Here is a 17,125-nt window from a genome sequence, read left to right on the forward strand (position 1 = left end):
CAGCTGGTGGATGCCGGCCGCTACAACCTCCGACGCCGAGACGCCGAGTACCAACCAGGGGATCGTGTGTGGGTTTGGACTCCCATCCGACGACGCGGACTGAGCGAGAAACTTCTGCGACGGTATTTCGGACCCTACCAGATCCTGCGACGTGTTGGCCAACTTACCTACGAAGTGATCCCCGATGGTGACTCCGGCACATCACGACGACGTACGCGGCCCGAAGTCGTCCACGTGGTTCGATTGAAACCTTTCTACGAACGATGACGAACTTTTATTTTCATTTTCGGACTGTCGCTTATGTTAGCATCGGGTCGATGCACTCTTGGAGGGGGGGGGGTAATGCCGCGAACCATGCATTGGGTTTGTTTCTTTGTGTTTTGCTTTTACCGCCCGGCTGCGCCAGTCTGTGTTATCTCCGTGCGAAGGGAAGCGCGTGTTCCATTCTTTCTTTCTGTGCCGCATGTGTTATCTGTTCTGATAGGGAGAGCAATCCGATCTAACGTGAACATCCCGGAATAATCTTCTTGCATCTACAATGTTCTCGATGCGAATCGACGGTTCCAGAACCACGCGCGCCGAAAGATAAAAAGCCTGCAGAGCACACGCCGGCGCATTCGATTCGACGACACTCACCTGTGCAAGTCACTTTGTTGACCGCTGCTTCGCCGCCTCTGTATACTTTTGAGTGGTTAGGGGAGGACAAGTTCGCTCCAATAAACGTGTTTCTCATTCAAGACAACTGCATCGTCCTTGTCTTCCTGACAATATGCACTCGTGAGTACAGAAGTGCAAATAAGTTTTATCATGAGCTTGAGTCTGGACGCGCGTGTACGAGTCGCAAACATTTAGCGGTGCCGCTGTGCAGGTCAACAGTCAAGGATGGCAAAATTAAACAACGAAAACTGCACCTCCCCCCTTTCCCGGTCCCTGTTTGGCGCTTTAAGCGTTTCTCGGCGGTCGCTCGCAAAGGAGTCACGGTGAAGAGGGAAAAACGAGGGGGTGAGGGCCCGGCGGAAAACGCGGCCGCAGTTGCTCTTCTCGTATGGCACTTGTTGACTGCCGCAGTTATTTGTGTTGGCGGGGCCTGTGAACGAGTGGCGGCTTCAATGCGCTTGCTCCCTTCCAGTTGTTTTAGGGGAGAGGCGGTGGAGGCTGCTAACAATGCACGTACTAGGCGTACTGAAGTCCATCTTTTTCGGTCTTCAAAAATTTCCGTAGACGCATGTCACGCTGTGTAGTCGTTTCGTGAGCCGAACGGCTTATTTCAATAGTCGCAGTTAATTTACTTAACTCGCGTCAAACTGACAGCGTGGTTTGTGCACGCGTTTGCCGCATGCACGCGTTTGCCGCACAAACACTGGCCGCAGCTGCAAGCAATTATGTGCGGCATTGCTCTCAGCATGACCAACACACTCAGCTGCAGTGGCGGTAGTTCTTGCAATGCTTGCAGCACTCTAGCGGCGTGCCGACTAGGCAAGCGTGCGAGTGAGGAGAGCGCATTATATCGCAGTGGGACACACACCCTCGTTCCCGACACCTTTACTGCGCATGTCCGTCTCATTTCCACGGTCGCTGCCAGGTGGTGGCACCGGCATCGTATCCATGCGTTCCGCGGTTCGGATTTGAATTGTCCATGAGTGTACATGCGAAAAAGCTCCCGGGAACTGTGGGTCTCGATGTCAGAGTCAGTGCTTGCGTGCAATATCACTGAACGCCAGAAGTATAGTAAAGAAGATTGATAAATTAGAGGCACTCCTTCTTTCTTACGACCCAGATTTTGTTGTCAATATTGAATCATGGTTGCGCGCTGATATAACTGACGATGAAATTTTGCCACCTGGCTACAACCTGCTCAGTGCAGATCGAGGATCAAGGGGTGGCGGAGTAGCCGTCGTCGTGAAGGATGTTATAACGGCGACAATGGCTTATCAAATTCCGGATCATGAAAGTTTATTTTAAATGTTTCTTTAAATGGTCATTCATTTCTGCTTTGTGCTGCTTATTGTCCTCCTGATGCAGTTGGTTCATTTCTTACCCAACGGTATGATTATGTGCTCCGTTATCGTGACCGCAACCGAGCTCTCTTTCGCAGATTTCGACGTCTTCAGATGTGATCGGGTAAACAGGTGAGGCAGTGGTGTCTTCTTGGGTGCCCATCGTAGTTTGCAGTGCTGTATTGTTGTTATTAGTGCACCACTTGAAATACTGTTTATTCGATGCAGAGCTGCGTATCCTCCTGTCATAATTGGCGTATGCTATCGCCCCCAGATGCCGACGCCTCATCCGTACTCAATTTCAACGACGCGTTGCACTTGATCTCAACACTACACCCCAACACGCGTATTATAATTTTTGGTGATTATAACTTTCCGGCTATTGACTGGGGCAAGCCCTCTATCACGCCGGCGTACAAAAGCATCGAAAGCGATTTCATAAACACGTGTCTTTCGTTCGGGCTTTCGCAGTTGGTCACATCACCCACGAGAACTACAAAACCACTAAAACAATCTACTTGACCTGCTTCTTGCCTCTCACCCAGATATTTTCCCTCCACTCACCCATCTGGATGGAATCAGTGACCACGCAGTCATTCATGGTACGTTTCATTGCCTACAAAAACGCCCACAGAAAATGTCGAAAACAATAACACTTTACGATAAAGGAAATTATCTCGATATCAAAGTTAAACTGAGACACTTTTGCGATTCGTTCTAGTTGGATTTCAAAACTCCGTCGATGGAAACACATTGGTAAATTTTTAAGTATAAAATGCAACGTTTGATAGCAAAATACATACCTACAAAAACGATAACTGAGCGGATCGCATCTCTGTGGTTCCGTGATACTTTAATACGGCTCAAAAGAAAAAGAAATAGGCAATTTAGACCCGCCAAATCTCCCACCGATCCACACACATGGGACAAATATCGAGAAACATCGAAAACGTTCGATTCACTCATGTCTAAAACCAAACGCCCCTTCTTTTCGTCGAGACAGCCAGCCCTCATTTGCACTAACCCATGCAGTTCTGGAGGATCATTAACCCCAAACACGCAAACCCTACAGTTTCCTTGCTTGACTTCTCCGGAACTGCTATTCCTGACTGCCACGCTGCCGAGTTCCTTAACTCCACATTCTGCTCAGTATTCAGCCGCGAGCCACATGATGGCCCTGTGTCCCTTTCTACTAAATTGCACTCCATCATGCCCAGCATTACATTCCAACCACCCGGCATCTCAAACATAATTGACTCCGTGAAGCTATCTTCGGCCTCAGGCGTTGATGGCATCAATGCAAAAATTTTTAAAAACACCAAACACCTCTCTAGTATCATTCTTGGCCATATTTTCCAGCAGTACCTCTAAACAGGTTCCGTTCCCCAAGACTGAAAAACAGGAAAAGTTTTACCTGTCCCAAAGAAAGCCTCAGATAACGCCTTTCGTCCATCTGTTTGCTCTAAAATAATGGAACATATCTTCACGCACATACCTAGCTTTCTCAAATCTGCGAAGTTCTTTCATCCAAATCAACATGGCTTCCAAAAAGGTCTCTCCTGCGACCCTCAATTGGCACTCTTTCTAAGTGACATAAATTCTAAATTAGACATTAACGTCCCTGTCGATGCTGTTTCATCGATTTCGAGAAGGCCTTCGACAAAATTCCTCACTAGCGTTTGCTATCTAAACTTTCACATTTATTCCTTGATGAACATGTATTTCATCAAGGCATTCAAACTTTAACTAACCGACAGCAGTTCGTCTACGCTAACAATCAGTGGCGTAGCCAAGGGGGGGGGGGGGTTTGGGGGGTTCAAACCCCCCCCCCCCGCAATTTTCACTGAACCCCACCCCCTCCTTACTCCGTAGTAATTAAGGAACCCTAATCGCCCCACAGCGCCGCACATAGTGCCTCCTTTTCACCTAGGCTCGTAGTAAGAAAACATTTTGAATGACGGCAATTTTCTTGCGACTTTCCGGGCCCCCAAAAGAAAAAAAAAAGACTGGAAGCAAAGTGCTGCCTTCCACGGCGCGTTTCGCCTATCTAGCCCGACTAGTCCACTCGGTACAAGCCTTGTTAAGATCGGCCAAAACTGGCCTGGGAAAAATTTCTCGCAAGCTCTCTTCCGGGGTGAACGTGGATCAGTCACCTGAAGGCACGTGGCGTAGCTAGGGGAGAGGGGGGTCGCTGACCGGGCTTCAGCCTCTACCCCCTCCCCGAAATGTTTCGGACCTGCGCAGTGCTGCCTGTTATGCTTAAATCCCTGTAAATACAGGGCCTTTAGTTATGCCTAATAGAAAGGCGCGGAACCTTCGGACGTGCCACTATTAAAAACATTCACGACTCAATACCTGTCCTAACGCATTGTTGCTTACACAAACGAAGTGCCCGCGTCAGGATAATTGCGGAGGGGTGCAGCTCCAAAAGCGAAGGCTTTTGGAGCTGCACCGCTCCGAAGCGAATAGAATAAATAAATAAATAAGCGAAGCGAATAGAATAAATAGAAAAAGCGAAGCGAATAGAATAAATAAATAAATAAACCTGGTTCCGTCCACCATTAAGTTATTGGCCTACGAAACGCTTGTTCGCCGTAAGCTTGAATTCGCGTGTGCAGTCTGGGACTTACCGCAAGCTAACTCATGTACATTCCTTGAATCCGTTCAGAACCGTGCGGCCAGATTCATCCTTTCTGATTATTCATACCACACAAGCGTAGCACATCTTAAATTTAAAACTACATTTCCAAGTCACAAGACACGACGTACAGTAGCACGATTTTGTCTCTTCCACAAATTCTAGAATTCGTTGACATGCGAAAGCCTCTGCATATAAAACTGCTCACTACCCATGGAATCGCCTCAACCACTCAAAAACAGTATACCCACCTCGCGCGCGCACGACCGCCTATCTAAATTCATTTCCTGTTTTGAGAGCCATCGAATGGAACGGCCTTCCCGAAAGTGTCGTCACCCAAACAAACCCGGCTCAGTTCATTGCTGCCGTAGAAAAACTTTTGCACTGATTATTTTTGCGGCGTGTATGCTATTATCTTTAGTGGTGTTATCTTCTTTGTTGGTTGGCATCGCATACTTTTTTATCAACAGAGCGTGCTTAAAACCCTCTGTATTCGTGATATGCTTGTTCGGTTGTATTTTTTTCTTGTTTTTTGTTCGGTGGTTGTGTAATTTTCGTGCTTCACTACTCCTCATGTGAAACCCCACCCATTGGGGTGTTTGAGGCATCTGTCTCTAAATAAATAATAAATAAATACTCACTGGGGATTTTAACTTGCCCACAATAACTTGGCAAATACCTTTATAGCAACAGTATCAGCCCAATAATGACATTCTCAATATTATTTTCACTTTAAACCTTACCTAATTAGTTCGTGAGGCAACCCGTGAGAATAGTATTCTTGACTTGTTTTTTAGCAGTCAAGAGTTTTTGAATGGTGAGCTTACTGTTGAAACTGGTATATCGGATTATCGTCTCTTGTATTTTTGTTGCAACTTGAGCATTGTGAAAAGTCGAACTTCGCTGTCTGCTTATACTGTTAAAGAATTCGACCGTGCTGACGATGTGTCTATTATCGACTACCTAGAGGTTGAATTTGGTAAACCAGTTAGTGAAAACGTACCCTGTTAGTTGACAAGATTTGAAACTTCAATCAAATATTGTTCAACAAATTTTGTCCTCTCAAGAAAAAAGACGTCGAATCGAAAAAATCCTTGAATCAGTAGGGAAACTTTGCATATGAAACTGAAGTTGAAGCGACTCAGAAGCCGACATCGTACGAACACGCAGATGTTTCGGGTGTTAAAGCAATCTCTAGCTGACATGGTTATTTTTTTTAATGTAACACTCTCTGGGTTTACAAGGAGCGATCTTTCTAGATTTGGGCAACATCTTAAGGAAAAAAAGAAAAAGGTTGAAAAAATTAAAAAGAACGACGTTGTTATTACGGAGGGTGAACAAATAGCGCGAGAATTCAATCAGTACTTTTAAAGTGTGTTTACTCTTGCTTCTACTCCGACGAACCTTGTTTACAATTTTGACATTACCAACGGTCTCATAAATTCCCGTCTCTGGAGTGTTAACCATGCTTCGTAAGCTTAACATCAGAAAAAAGCATGGGCCGGACGTCATTCCTAATGCCTTTTTACTATGCTTTGTGCCACAGCTATCCGAGTTCTTAACTAGGATTTTTCAGGCTTCTTGGCGATCTAGTCAAATTCCCTAAGAATGGAAATGGGCGCGGATAAAGCCAGTTTAAAAAAAAGGAGACAAGTTCAAAGTGTCCAATTATCGTCCGGTATCCATTACGTGCGCTTGATGCAAGCTATTGGAGCATATAGAAGCCGGTTACATTCAAAACGTTTTAGCAGAAAATATTGTCTTATCTTCCCTCCAACATGGCTTTCGGAAAGGGCTTTTTACTGTCACTCATTTGGTAACAGTTGTTCATGAATTTTCTAAGGTACTTGACAACGCTGGGCAAGTAGATGTCGGGTTCCTTGACTTATGTAAAGCGTTCGACAAGGTGTCCTATAGCAAGCTACTGTCTAAGCTTACGGCCATCGGTCTTCCCGCGTATTTGGTTACTGGGTTCGTGAATACTTAAAAAATAGGATGCAATTTGTTGATGTTCTGGAATGAGTTTCTGATGCCCTGTCTGTCTTATCTGGAGTGCCTCAGGGCAGTGTGCTGGGGGCCTTTCTTTTTCTAATTTACGTCAATGATTTGACTGAAGTGGTTTCTAGTCCTGTTTCATTGAAATTGTTCACTGATGATTGTGTTTTGTTTATGAACGTTCGTTCTGCAAGTGATCAGGCTGTACTAGAGGAAGCTATTGACAGTGTTGAACAATGGTGCAAAGACTTGGATATGAAAATTAACTCACAAAAAACACTCTTTTTAGGAATAACACGTAAAAAGTATCGCAGCGTTTTCCAGTACCACCTTCATGGCTTCGCAATTTCAGAAGTTTTGTCTTATAAGTATTTAGGCGTCACGTTTACTCAAAATTTGACATGGTCCCAACATATTTTTGACATATACGCGTCAGTATTTAAAAAGCTATGTTTCTTAAGGCGAAAGCTTAAGCATTCTCTGAATAATGTTATGCTCCTAGCCTATCGAAATTTCATCAGGTCAAAACTTGAATGTGCGTCTGTTGTTTGGGACCCGCAAAATAAAAAAGATGTTAACCAACTTGAGATGCTGCAAAGAAAATGCATTTGTTTCATTTATGGCAAATACAGACGACAAGCCCCCCCCCTCGCAGCTCATGATAAACCATAATATCTCGACCCTAGAAACACGAAGGAAAGTAAACCGTCTATTGCTTCCTCACAATACACTGACCAAGAAAGTTTTGTTCCCTATACCTACATTCCTTAAGTCCTTAACCACCATAAGAACGCGTCACACACGAGAGCATGCTTTAGAGCGTATTTTCGCAAGGACTAGTTCATTTGAAAGCTTTTTTTCGAGTAGCATAGAAGACTGGAATTTACTTCCTGAGTCAATTCTAGCAGCTGAAAATTTTGCTAGAGCATTGCAGCTGCACTTGTCTTGTTGAACCGATGGTATTGACGCAATACAGTGATGGTGTCTTGTATCATATCAGTGTGTTGGTATGATTGATATTGCATTCTGTTCGGTTTCATGATTGTCCATGTTTTGTTTTGTTTTATGTTGTTTTCCAGGTAGTGTTGCGTTTTTCTATTGTTCTTGTTGCTGAAACCGAGTAGTGACCTTTGTATTCTTCACTTGCCCCTCCTGCTAGGGTCATTCTCGCCTGCAGTATTTTGAAATAAGTAAAAAATTCCGACGACACACCAGCGGACCGTTCAGTAGACTACTTTTGTCGGTGTATTTTCGAACCGCACCGTTGGCACAGTGATGCCCCTCCGAGAAAACTTTGCTCGTCGTAGAAAACTCCTCGAAAAATCGGAAAGCAAGATGCACAAAGAAAACGTCACTGTAGAAGTTAATACTGTACTCGATAATATCCTGTAAATCTATCTAGAAGGGTGGAAACATCGACTAGGAATTCCATATTTTGGTCTCCCTAACCAATCGGACAATGATTACGAAACACTTCAGAACGCTTTTAAAAGATGTCGAGAGCAGTTTGTCGAAAAGAGTACACGAAACCATCAGGTTCCGGAGACGAATATTATCGCAGTAAGGAAAGCAGTGATGGTGGCTGTCAAAGAGCCGTGGGCTTACCGCTTCGGCTTCGGTGATGACCCAGGCTATTTCCGTGAGGGTTCGGGGACGGACATGGACCATGGCACGTACGCTCAACTTCTCGTTTTGTTGTATTACCAGGGTCTTCTCCAACTCGTTGGCTACGCTTTCTTCACTGTGAATCGACGTAGAGATTATACCCTTCAGACCAGCAGTGAAGGCGCGATCAGTGACAAGTTCTTTGGCATCCAAAGCCCACACTTCGAGCGTGTTCGCATGTTCTACTGTTCGTTCCACAACAACACTAGCCTCACTAGACATGGCTCGGTGGTCGACCATGGTATTGTACACTTGAAGCTCTTTTTGCGCACCTCGTACCTCAGGGCCGTAATGAGCAGCGCCTTGAGTCCAAGTCAGCCCTACCCTAAAAGAAACATAAAAGGTAATACACCAGTATTACTGTCATTTTAGTGAGAATGGTTCGGCATATTTTATGAAATGGCTCATTTTGTATTCTTGAAACATTGCTCATCAAAATAGGATTCTGTACATTTTAATAATTGAATGACCGGTAGCTATGTTCACAATTATAACGCTACACGCAAAACGCCAATTCTTGCGATGGGTTATTGTACTTCCACAATACATAGCCGGAGTATTCTGGTGACGGGATTTTGGAGCTGGATTCTGCTAAAAATACCACCATCAAAGCGTGGACTTTTAAAGGCCTTCACGTTTCTTGAGCTTAAATATGCCTTGGAACAGCTGCTCGACTTTCACTTGTAGTAACTCCCGCACTAACAAAAACAAGAACCACAGAAGTAACGCTTAGTCGCAGATAGTTTGTTTCCTGTAGAGAACATTGGCGCATTAAAAAAATGAGCACACGCGCATTCGGCTTCCGTGCAATAGTGTTTTATTCAGTTATTCGGGTGTGTTTATGCTTTGTCATGCAGGAAAGCAAATTATTGGCAAATAATGCAGGAAAGCTCAAAGGACAACAGGCACACAGCCTGCCCCTGAGTACCACAACAGGGGACACACTCGAACACCAGGCTAACACACTTGTATAACACTGCGAACACGTGTCCACACAAGCATACCACACAAACACTTTCATGCAACATAAAACATCTGCATAAAAAAAGCACCTGCTAGATGGCAATAAGTCGCGCACTTCCTAAAATTCTCTTTTTTCAATTCATAAGCTGAAGGCCACTCTTACCACATGTAAGCCATCAGCTCCAGACCACATGTAAGCCACAATTACATACACCATGATACAACCCCTACACTCAGACACCCTCAAAACACTTCTACATCTATGCAATAAAATATGGCTTTCAGGGAATATTCCCCACTCTTGGAGGAAGGCCATAGTAGTGGCCTTTCTAAAGTAGGGGAAGGACCCTTCCTCTCCCGCTAGCTATCGGCCTATTACCCTTAGAAGCAGCCTGTGCCAGCTTCTCCAGAAGCTGATCAACAGAACACCAGTGTACTTGGAGTACAAAGGCCATCTCGAGAGCTGCCAGACAGGCTTCAGGGTGGGGCGATCTACGAACGACCAACTTGTGGCACTTGAATAATATACAAAGGATGCATTCGTTCACAAACAGTTCTGTGTTACGCTGTTTTTCGACATCGAGATGGCCTATAACACCACTTGGCGTTACGGTATACTTGGTGAACTCAAGTCATTCGGTGTTTCGGGTAACATGCTAAACACGCTTATTAGGTACTCGTTGAATAAAACGTTTCGAGTGAGAGTCGGTAGTGGTTCACATGCACAAAAATGGCGTGCCGCAAGGTGGCGTGTTGAGCTGCACTCTTCATAATTAAGATGAACTTGCTTGGGAAGGCATTGCCACATACAATCTCTTATTCCAAATGTGTAGATGACGTCAAGATTTTCTTTAAATCGTGTAATATGTCAATCTGAGAACTTCAAGTCCAGCGGGGCGTCAAGAAACTTGTCGGCTGGTCAGACAAGAATGGTTTTAGACTTAACCCTGGAAAAAGCTCTTGCGTTGGTTCTCCAGGAAGCGCGGGGTCCATACCGACCCAGACATTGGTCTTAATGGCGTATCCGTTCCGCTGAACAAGAAGCACACATTTTTAGGTGTTGTGTTTTACCACATACTCACATTCAATCCCCAGACCAAGGAACTTAAACATAAATGTCTCAAGACAAGAAATATCCTTAAGGTACGCTCACACCAATCGTATCGTTCCCACAGCGAATTCGTGTTACGCCTGTATACTGCTTTGGTTGGGTCTAGTTTGGACTATGGCAGTGTGGGGTATGGTTCGGTGACCAAAATAGCGTTGCGAATGCTTGACCCAGTGCTACACTTGGGGCTTCGTCTTGCGGCGGGTGATTTTCGCACTAGCCCGGTCCAAAGTTTATATGTGGTGCCTTGAGAACCAATGAAGTTACATGGACTCTCATCATGCTTTTAAAACTTCATCGCTGAATAACCATCCTTTTTATCCTGTCTTTAACTTTACATCCACATCTCTGCTGTTTGTAAATCACCCATCTGTTCCTCTGCCCTTTTCGCTTACAGTGAGAGAGCGAGCCTCGGATCTCAGCGCTTAGTTTCTAGATGTCTACAAGCATTCTTTTCAGACATTTTACCACCTTCGCAAGTTCGCCCTGTGTCCTCTGACCTTGCTGTTATGATACTTGACAAAATTGGGTACCACGAGCTGCAATACTGCAGCATTTCTGTCTCTGCAGTTTAAATGCCCATGTGCAGAATTTTACACGGATGCTTTTAAAGCCTCCACTATGGTGTCCTGCGCTGCTCAGGGCCTGAATTTCAATGCATCTAGTTGAGCATACACACAACCATTTTTTCAGCAGAAGCATATGGAATTTTACCTGTACAGCACGTTCTTGAAAATCGAATTCCCAATTCCGCCATCTGTACAGATTCCTTGAGTGTTTTTCGAGCCCTATCATCGCACAAGCCCCCAAAAACAACATAGTTAATTTTGTGTTCAACACAATTATGTCTGTATATGCACAAAAGCATGAGCTGCTCTTCTGCTGGTTCCCAGGACACGCTGGAATAGCTGGCACCGAGTTGGCGGATGAGAGCGCCGCTGCTGCTGCACTCACGAACACTGCAGATATAACAACAGTACCCTATACAGACCTCAAGCCACACATGAGACAACAATTGCGCAGAACATGGCAAACACACTGGAATGAACAGATGGACAACAAACTACATGTAATCAAGGCACACTTGAGACGGTACACAGCTACACAATAGGCGCCCGGAAGTCGCCTTGGCTAGGCTACGGATAGGGCACACCCATGCAACGCACTCGTATCTGCTCACGGGATCTTTAAGACCCAAGTGCCGCAGGTGCGCAGATGCCCTATCTGTAGTTAACGTACTCATTCAACGCAAGGTGCAAGCGCTCGACACCACACGACGCAAGCATTTTTGTGAGCTGTGCAAACACATCCCACTACACCCATCACACTTCTGCCGACAACCCAATGTTTTCTAAGGAGCATGTTTTTCTGTTTTTATCAGACGCCATGTTTTTTTAGATTCTTTCATATTATGCATAATCATCCTGGCCCTATAACCCAGCCCTTTGCATGGATTCGCTTCCCTTTTATTTTAAATGCAGAGCATTTCTTTAACTCACATGTAGCGTCCGCCGTTCGTCCGCAACAGCTCAGCGCGCAGGTGCGCCCTTTCCCCCACTCCTCCTCTACCGCATCACGCTACCCTCCTCGCTCTCAACAACAGCTCCACACCCCTCCCCCAGACTTTATAAAAAAAAATATTAGTTATCGGTGCTGGTTTCGATCCCACGACCCTGTGGGCGGAACGCGAGGTACATGGCGCTTTTCCCACTGCGCCACAAAAGCGACACAGAATCAAAGGGAAAGAACTCATTCAAACTACGTCAAGAAGCTGCTGATACACGGCAGCAGTTGCATCGATCTCGTCTTCACCAATTGCTGCAACGCACGACCACTGCTTAAAGACCCCTTAACAGTACACTTTAGCGACCACGAAGCCGTCGTTCTCAGAGTCCAATACAACGGTAGCAGCAACAAATAAATAAATAACGACTTACAACAACCTACTCCTTGCCTTCACTTCTTGCGTCACACAAAAAAAGAAAAATTGGGCCCATCTCTCTACGAGGGGGGACTCGAGTCGCAAAATCACAAAAGTAATAATTAATATATGAATGAAATAATAATAATTAATAGTAATAACCAATAATAGTTAACGCATTCACTACCACGCCGCCACCACCCCCCAAACGCTAACGTTAACTCAATACACCCACCCCCTACGCGACGCATTTACTCGAGTCCCCCCTCGTTGGGAGATGGGCCCAATTTTTTACTGAGACAATTCAGTATTTAACTGTACATCTGTGCAATCAGATAACTGCTTTTGGCGCTCTTTGCCCTTGCTGGCCTTGATTGATTGATTGTAGGGTTTAACGCGCCGACGCAACGCAGGCCATGAGGCGCGCCGTAGTGGAGGGCTCCGGATTAATTTCGACCACCTTGGGATCTTTAACGTGTGCCGAAATCTCGCACACACGGGCGTTTTTGCTTTCCGCCTTGCTGGCCTTGCGCCAATAAACTCAAACCATCATCATCAAGTTTATGCGGCAAACACAACTTCAGCAAAAGATAGGCATGAGGAAGGCGCACTAACTACGATTTGTTTTGCATTCACCGCGATCATAAACGTATAACAACGCCGTCGCACTAATGACATACACTGTAAACGCAAACTAGCCGGAAATGGAGTTTTAATCAAGTAATGTGCCCTGAAAAGTACCTATAGCAAAAAATGTACTCCCTAGGCATGATCTAAAGAAGTGGACGAACCTCCACGGTAGTACCGTTGCCCATTCGGGTAGCAAAAGGGAGGATTTAGAACGACTTAACACCATTTGTGAGATGGCGTTCCGTTCCTTGTATACTACCACGTCCACAATAAACGCCCTATCTGAGGTAATCATCTCAAGCGGGCGGTCGCCATGTTAGTCTTCTGTTGTCTCCGTGCACCAGCACTTCAACCGTGGCCTAATGCTAATTAGAACGAGTAAGCAGGACGCGACGGTTGCACGCAGCTACAAAACCAATACCGTACGTATACCCGTATAGATGCTTCAACCAGCGCGATCACAGGCAGAGAGCGCGGCCGTGTTGTCTCAATCTGTTTATTTTGGCGATAGGTGTTGTCAAACTCTGCTGCTAACGAAGATGCAGTTCTCGCCGTTGCAAACAATTGCAATGTTCATCTGCTTCGCTTGCTTGCGCATACATAGACGATTTAAATTCTCGTGCCAGCGCGCCAACGCACCCGACTGCAGCGACTCAACTTGCCCTGGCGGCACGACTGGCTGCCCGGATGTAAACAACTATCAACGCAGCGCGGCCGGTGACTCGGCGCGGCCGGAGCTTCAAGCCTCGCCTTGGGCCGTCGTTTTTTCTTATTTGTGAAGGACTAGTAGTGCCATTTGGTGGAAAGATTTTCATTTGCCCCTGTCACACGAGGAACGGCCGCAAACAGCATTTGGATACGGCGACAGGTGTGGACAGCTCGCTGGTAAGTGGTCTTTCATCAGTCGATGCGTTTGTCAAACGTTTGGATAGGGTTAACAGCGAAGTACCCGGGTACCCGTGCCGCTCACAGCTCGTACACGCACGGGCAAAGAAAAAAGCGCACACTCGTATTATTTTACTTGTTTGTGGGTTTTGGGGTATGCGTTCGCATTCTTTTGTAGGCTGGTTTGTAACAGGGCATTCGAGATAAAATCGTTTGTCGCGCGCGGCGTCGTTTCAAAGCAACGTGACGGTTACTTCGTGCTGGCGAAAATCAGCGCAGTCAGACGGAAGCGGGAAGGAAGGTAGAGGATCGGGAAAGAGGGCGCTAATATATAAAAGAAAGCGTAATGCAAGACGAGAAATATAACGCAACCCGCCTGCATTTCTCCGAACTTCAGGACAGAGCCGCACACGGGTACGTTGTCACAAACTCGAGCGTACGACGTCTAAAAGTACCGTATATTTTTTTTTCATTTTTCAACGTGACCTGAGCCACTTATCTTCTCATTGCCGCGCATGGAGACCTGATTGTGTCCCTGTGTTTGAGCGCACAGCCATCCTTTTGCGACATAAGAACCAGCGAACGCGAGAAATTGTAGAAGCCAGCCACATCAGAAAAGCTGGTTCCGAATGTATCAGTCATCCCTCTATCGCCCTGCTTAATCGAGAAGTCGCATATTTAGACGCACATTGAGCGCTATTTCGGTGCTTCTTCTGGGAATGCGTGTTGGGGGTGGGAGGGGGGTCTTAATCCATGTATGATGCGGTTATCTTTGCTGATTTTTCGCCTTTCCTGCGCCTCAAAGTTCGTTTTGTGGTTTTGTTGTTACGGTTTTTTAGTATTTTCGGCTCAGTGCGCCGAGAACTGTGACGCATTGGGGGCGCGGCAATTGGGCGCTTGGGCATATAAAGCTTTGAATTGTGCAATAATAAACTAGTTGCGAGTGTGCGCTTGTGCCGTCTTCATGTGTTCTTGTCCTCGTTAATTTGCACGCAGTTTATTTTTCGCAATGCATAATTACCAACTCGCCCAACTCGCAACCCTTTTACAGATCCTATACTCCGTAAAAATGAGTTGCCTGTCCTTTTAGGTACGGCAAAATCTCGCGCAGCGCATCATTCTGCCCGGGGGCCATATCCTAATGTCAATGCACACACTATGAAAGCAGCTTGCACGTAATGCGTCACATTGTCTACTGATAAGCATTTTAGATTCGCCCCTCTCATCATCATTCACTTCGTGGAGATGGCGGGATTTTCTTTCATAGCTTGTTGTCACTGCAGTAATTAATAGCAGAATCAGTCCTACAAATCACAGAAACGGTTCGTTTCACGTTGAAAATACTCACAGTAGCACACTTTGCACCACACGGAGGAACAATCGGTTGCAGTGATGAGGCATAAGGGTAACTTGTTGTTAAAGGGTCATTGAAGACAACCAGCAAGTTGATTTCAAACGGAAGTCGGACCTCCGCATAGCCATTTCAGCATTGATTTAGTGCCAAGATGCCTTAAGTGCTGAGAAATCGCTGTTCAACTGCTCATCAAACGTGACGCAAATACGACTGCAGTCGCTGTTTGCATCAGGATAAACCGGAAGCAAGTGAAGCAGCGGTGATTAATAGCAGTATACAAGCAACTGAATACAACATTACCACGTACCAAGCAGTTTGGTCAGTTCCGGTCAAATCGCTCATGCTTCCCCAAACTCCCCTGATATTGCCGTTCGATACCACTAAGCAAAATGTTTCTCCATTGGACCTGTGATCAGTATTTACGCTTCACTGAAGAAAAACATTGGCCTTTTGAGGCCCCGCAAGTTTTGGCGTCGAACGATTTTCTCATGCGTAGCTCGCATGCTCCCTTGGAAAGCGGTACTGCCACCCCAAGTATGGACGAGTAGCACCATCCAGCGGCAGCCAAGAAAGAAGTTGTGCGCGTCAGGCCACTTAAGCCCTTCCGGTGAAAACGTGTTTTTGCTAGTTTCAACCTTATTTTAAAAAAAAATGCCAGGTGTAAGAGGGGTATCATAGTGTTCTCCGTGAGCTAATCTATCAACCTAGAGAGACTTGCATTTTAACTTCACTGTCATTTAAAGTTGTGCTCGAGTATATTGTGCGGAAGTAATATCTTTTTTATTGCTGCAAAAGCCACGATGGTTAATGTACTGGCACTTGGTTTTATGAAGCCTTTGCATTCCTAATTAAGGTACTGAATCTTCGCAGGGAACCTGGCATAACAATTTTATTACTGTACCGAATTATTAAGTTCATTTCAATTTCAATTTCAATTTCAACTTTATTTACCAAGAAGGGAATACATTTTGATTTGCAACACATCATCTGGGCCCATAGCAACCTTGCTAGTGGCGGGCCCATGCAATAAATACATCATATTGTAGCAACTCAGCCTTTAAAGTAACTCAATACGGACAACAAAACAAAAGCGGTCGTCAGAACCGTAACACACCGTACACATCAATGTACTTAAACATAGCACATATACAATCATACATGCGCATGCATACAAGTGCAGATACGCATACATAGACATATATATGCTCACGTGAAAGAGAAGCAACAGCAAATCTAGTCTCGCAGCTGAATGTAGCCCATATTTTGTCCAGGACCAATCAAGAGAATATACATGCTTTACAGGTGGTAAACTTAGTTACATGGAGGTCAAGCTAGCGATTCGAAATTGTTACCTTTGATACTCTTTTTCAATGCTCGAGAAAAATTGCGGCTTTCTTTAACGTCAACAGAAATAGCGTTCCATATCTTAGTACCAACATACTGTATTGTACGTCTGCCATACACGTTGTGTACAAGCGGTATGCTAAAATTGATGTTTGCGTGACTTCGTGTTACTCGACCTGATTTTATGAAAATATTTGATGGAAAAGGGCAGTTTTCTGACAAAATATTATGAGTGACGCAGGCTATTTTGTAATCTCGGGCGACCAAAAAAGGCATTATTTCTAGCTTACAGAATAAAGGAGCTGTGTGGTCGGTACATTTTGAAAAGGTTATAATGCGGAGTGCTCGTTTTTGTAATTTTATAACTGGGGAAAGATACGATAAATATGTGCTGCCCCAAGTTTCAATGCAGTATGTTAAGTGACAGTGAAAGACAGCGAAGTAAATTGTTTTTAACGTTTGCAAAGGGAAATGCTGTCGTGCCTGGTATAACGTGAAACAAGCAAAACTTAATGTTTTACACAGGTCACTGATATGCTGTTTATAATTCATGGCCTCGTCAAGGACTATGCCGAGATATTTATATGTATCTACTTTTTGAATCTGGTCAGTTCCCAGTTTCAGG

General features: G+C 45.2%; 1 protein-coding gene and 1 long non-coding RNA gene across 4 annotated transcripts in view; one reads left to right on the forward strand and one right to left on the reverse strand.

Moving 5' to 3' along the window:
* LOC144141182 (uncharacterized) overlaps positions 1 to 17,125 on the reverse strand; it is a 92,258-nt gene that overhangs the window by 20,964 nt on the left and 54,169 nt on the right. For all 3 annotated transcript variants that reach the window (XM_077672743.1, XM_077672744.1, XM_077672742.1), the window contains exon 4: positions 8,236 to 8,620. In XM_077672743.1, the coding sequence (XP_077528869.1) occupies positions 8,236 to 8,620 (385 nt within the window). The remainder of the gene's footprint in view (positions 1 to 8,235; positions 8,621 to 17,125) is intronic.
* LOC144141185 (uncharacterized) overlaps positions 1 to 17,125 on the forward strand; it is a 96,657-nt gene that overhangs the window by 9,881 nt on the left and 69,651 nt on the right. The window lies entirely within an intron of this gene.

The sequence above is a fragment of the Haemaphysalis longicornis genome, unplaced genomic scaffold, assembly GCF_048455015.1.
Source record: "Haemaphysalis longicornis isolate Haplotype H1 unplaced genomic scaffold, Haemaphysalis longicornis Haplotype H1 scaffold_6, whole genome shotgun sequence".
In the NCBI taxonomy this organism is placed as follows: domain Eukaryota; kingdom Metazoa; phylum Arthropoda; class Arachnida; order Ixodida; family Ixodidae; genus Haemaphysalis; species Haemaphysalis longicornis.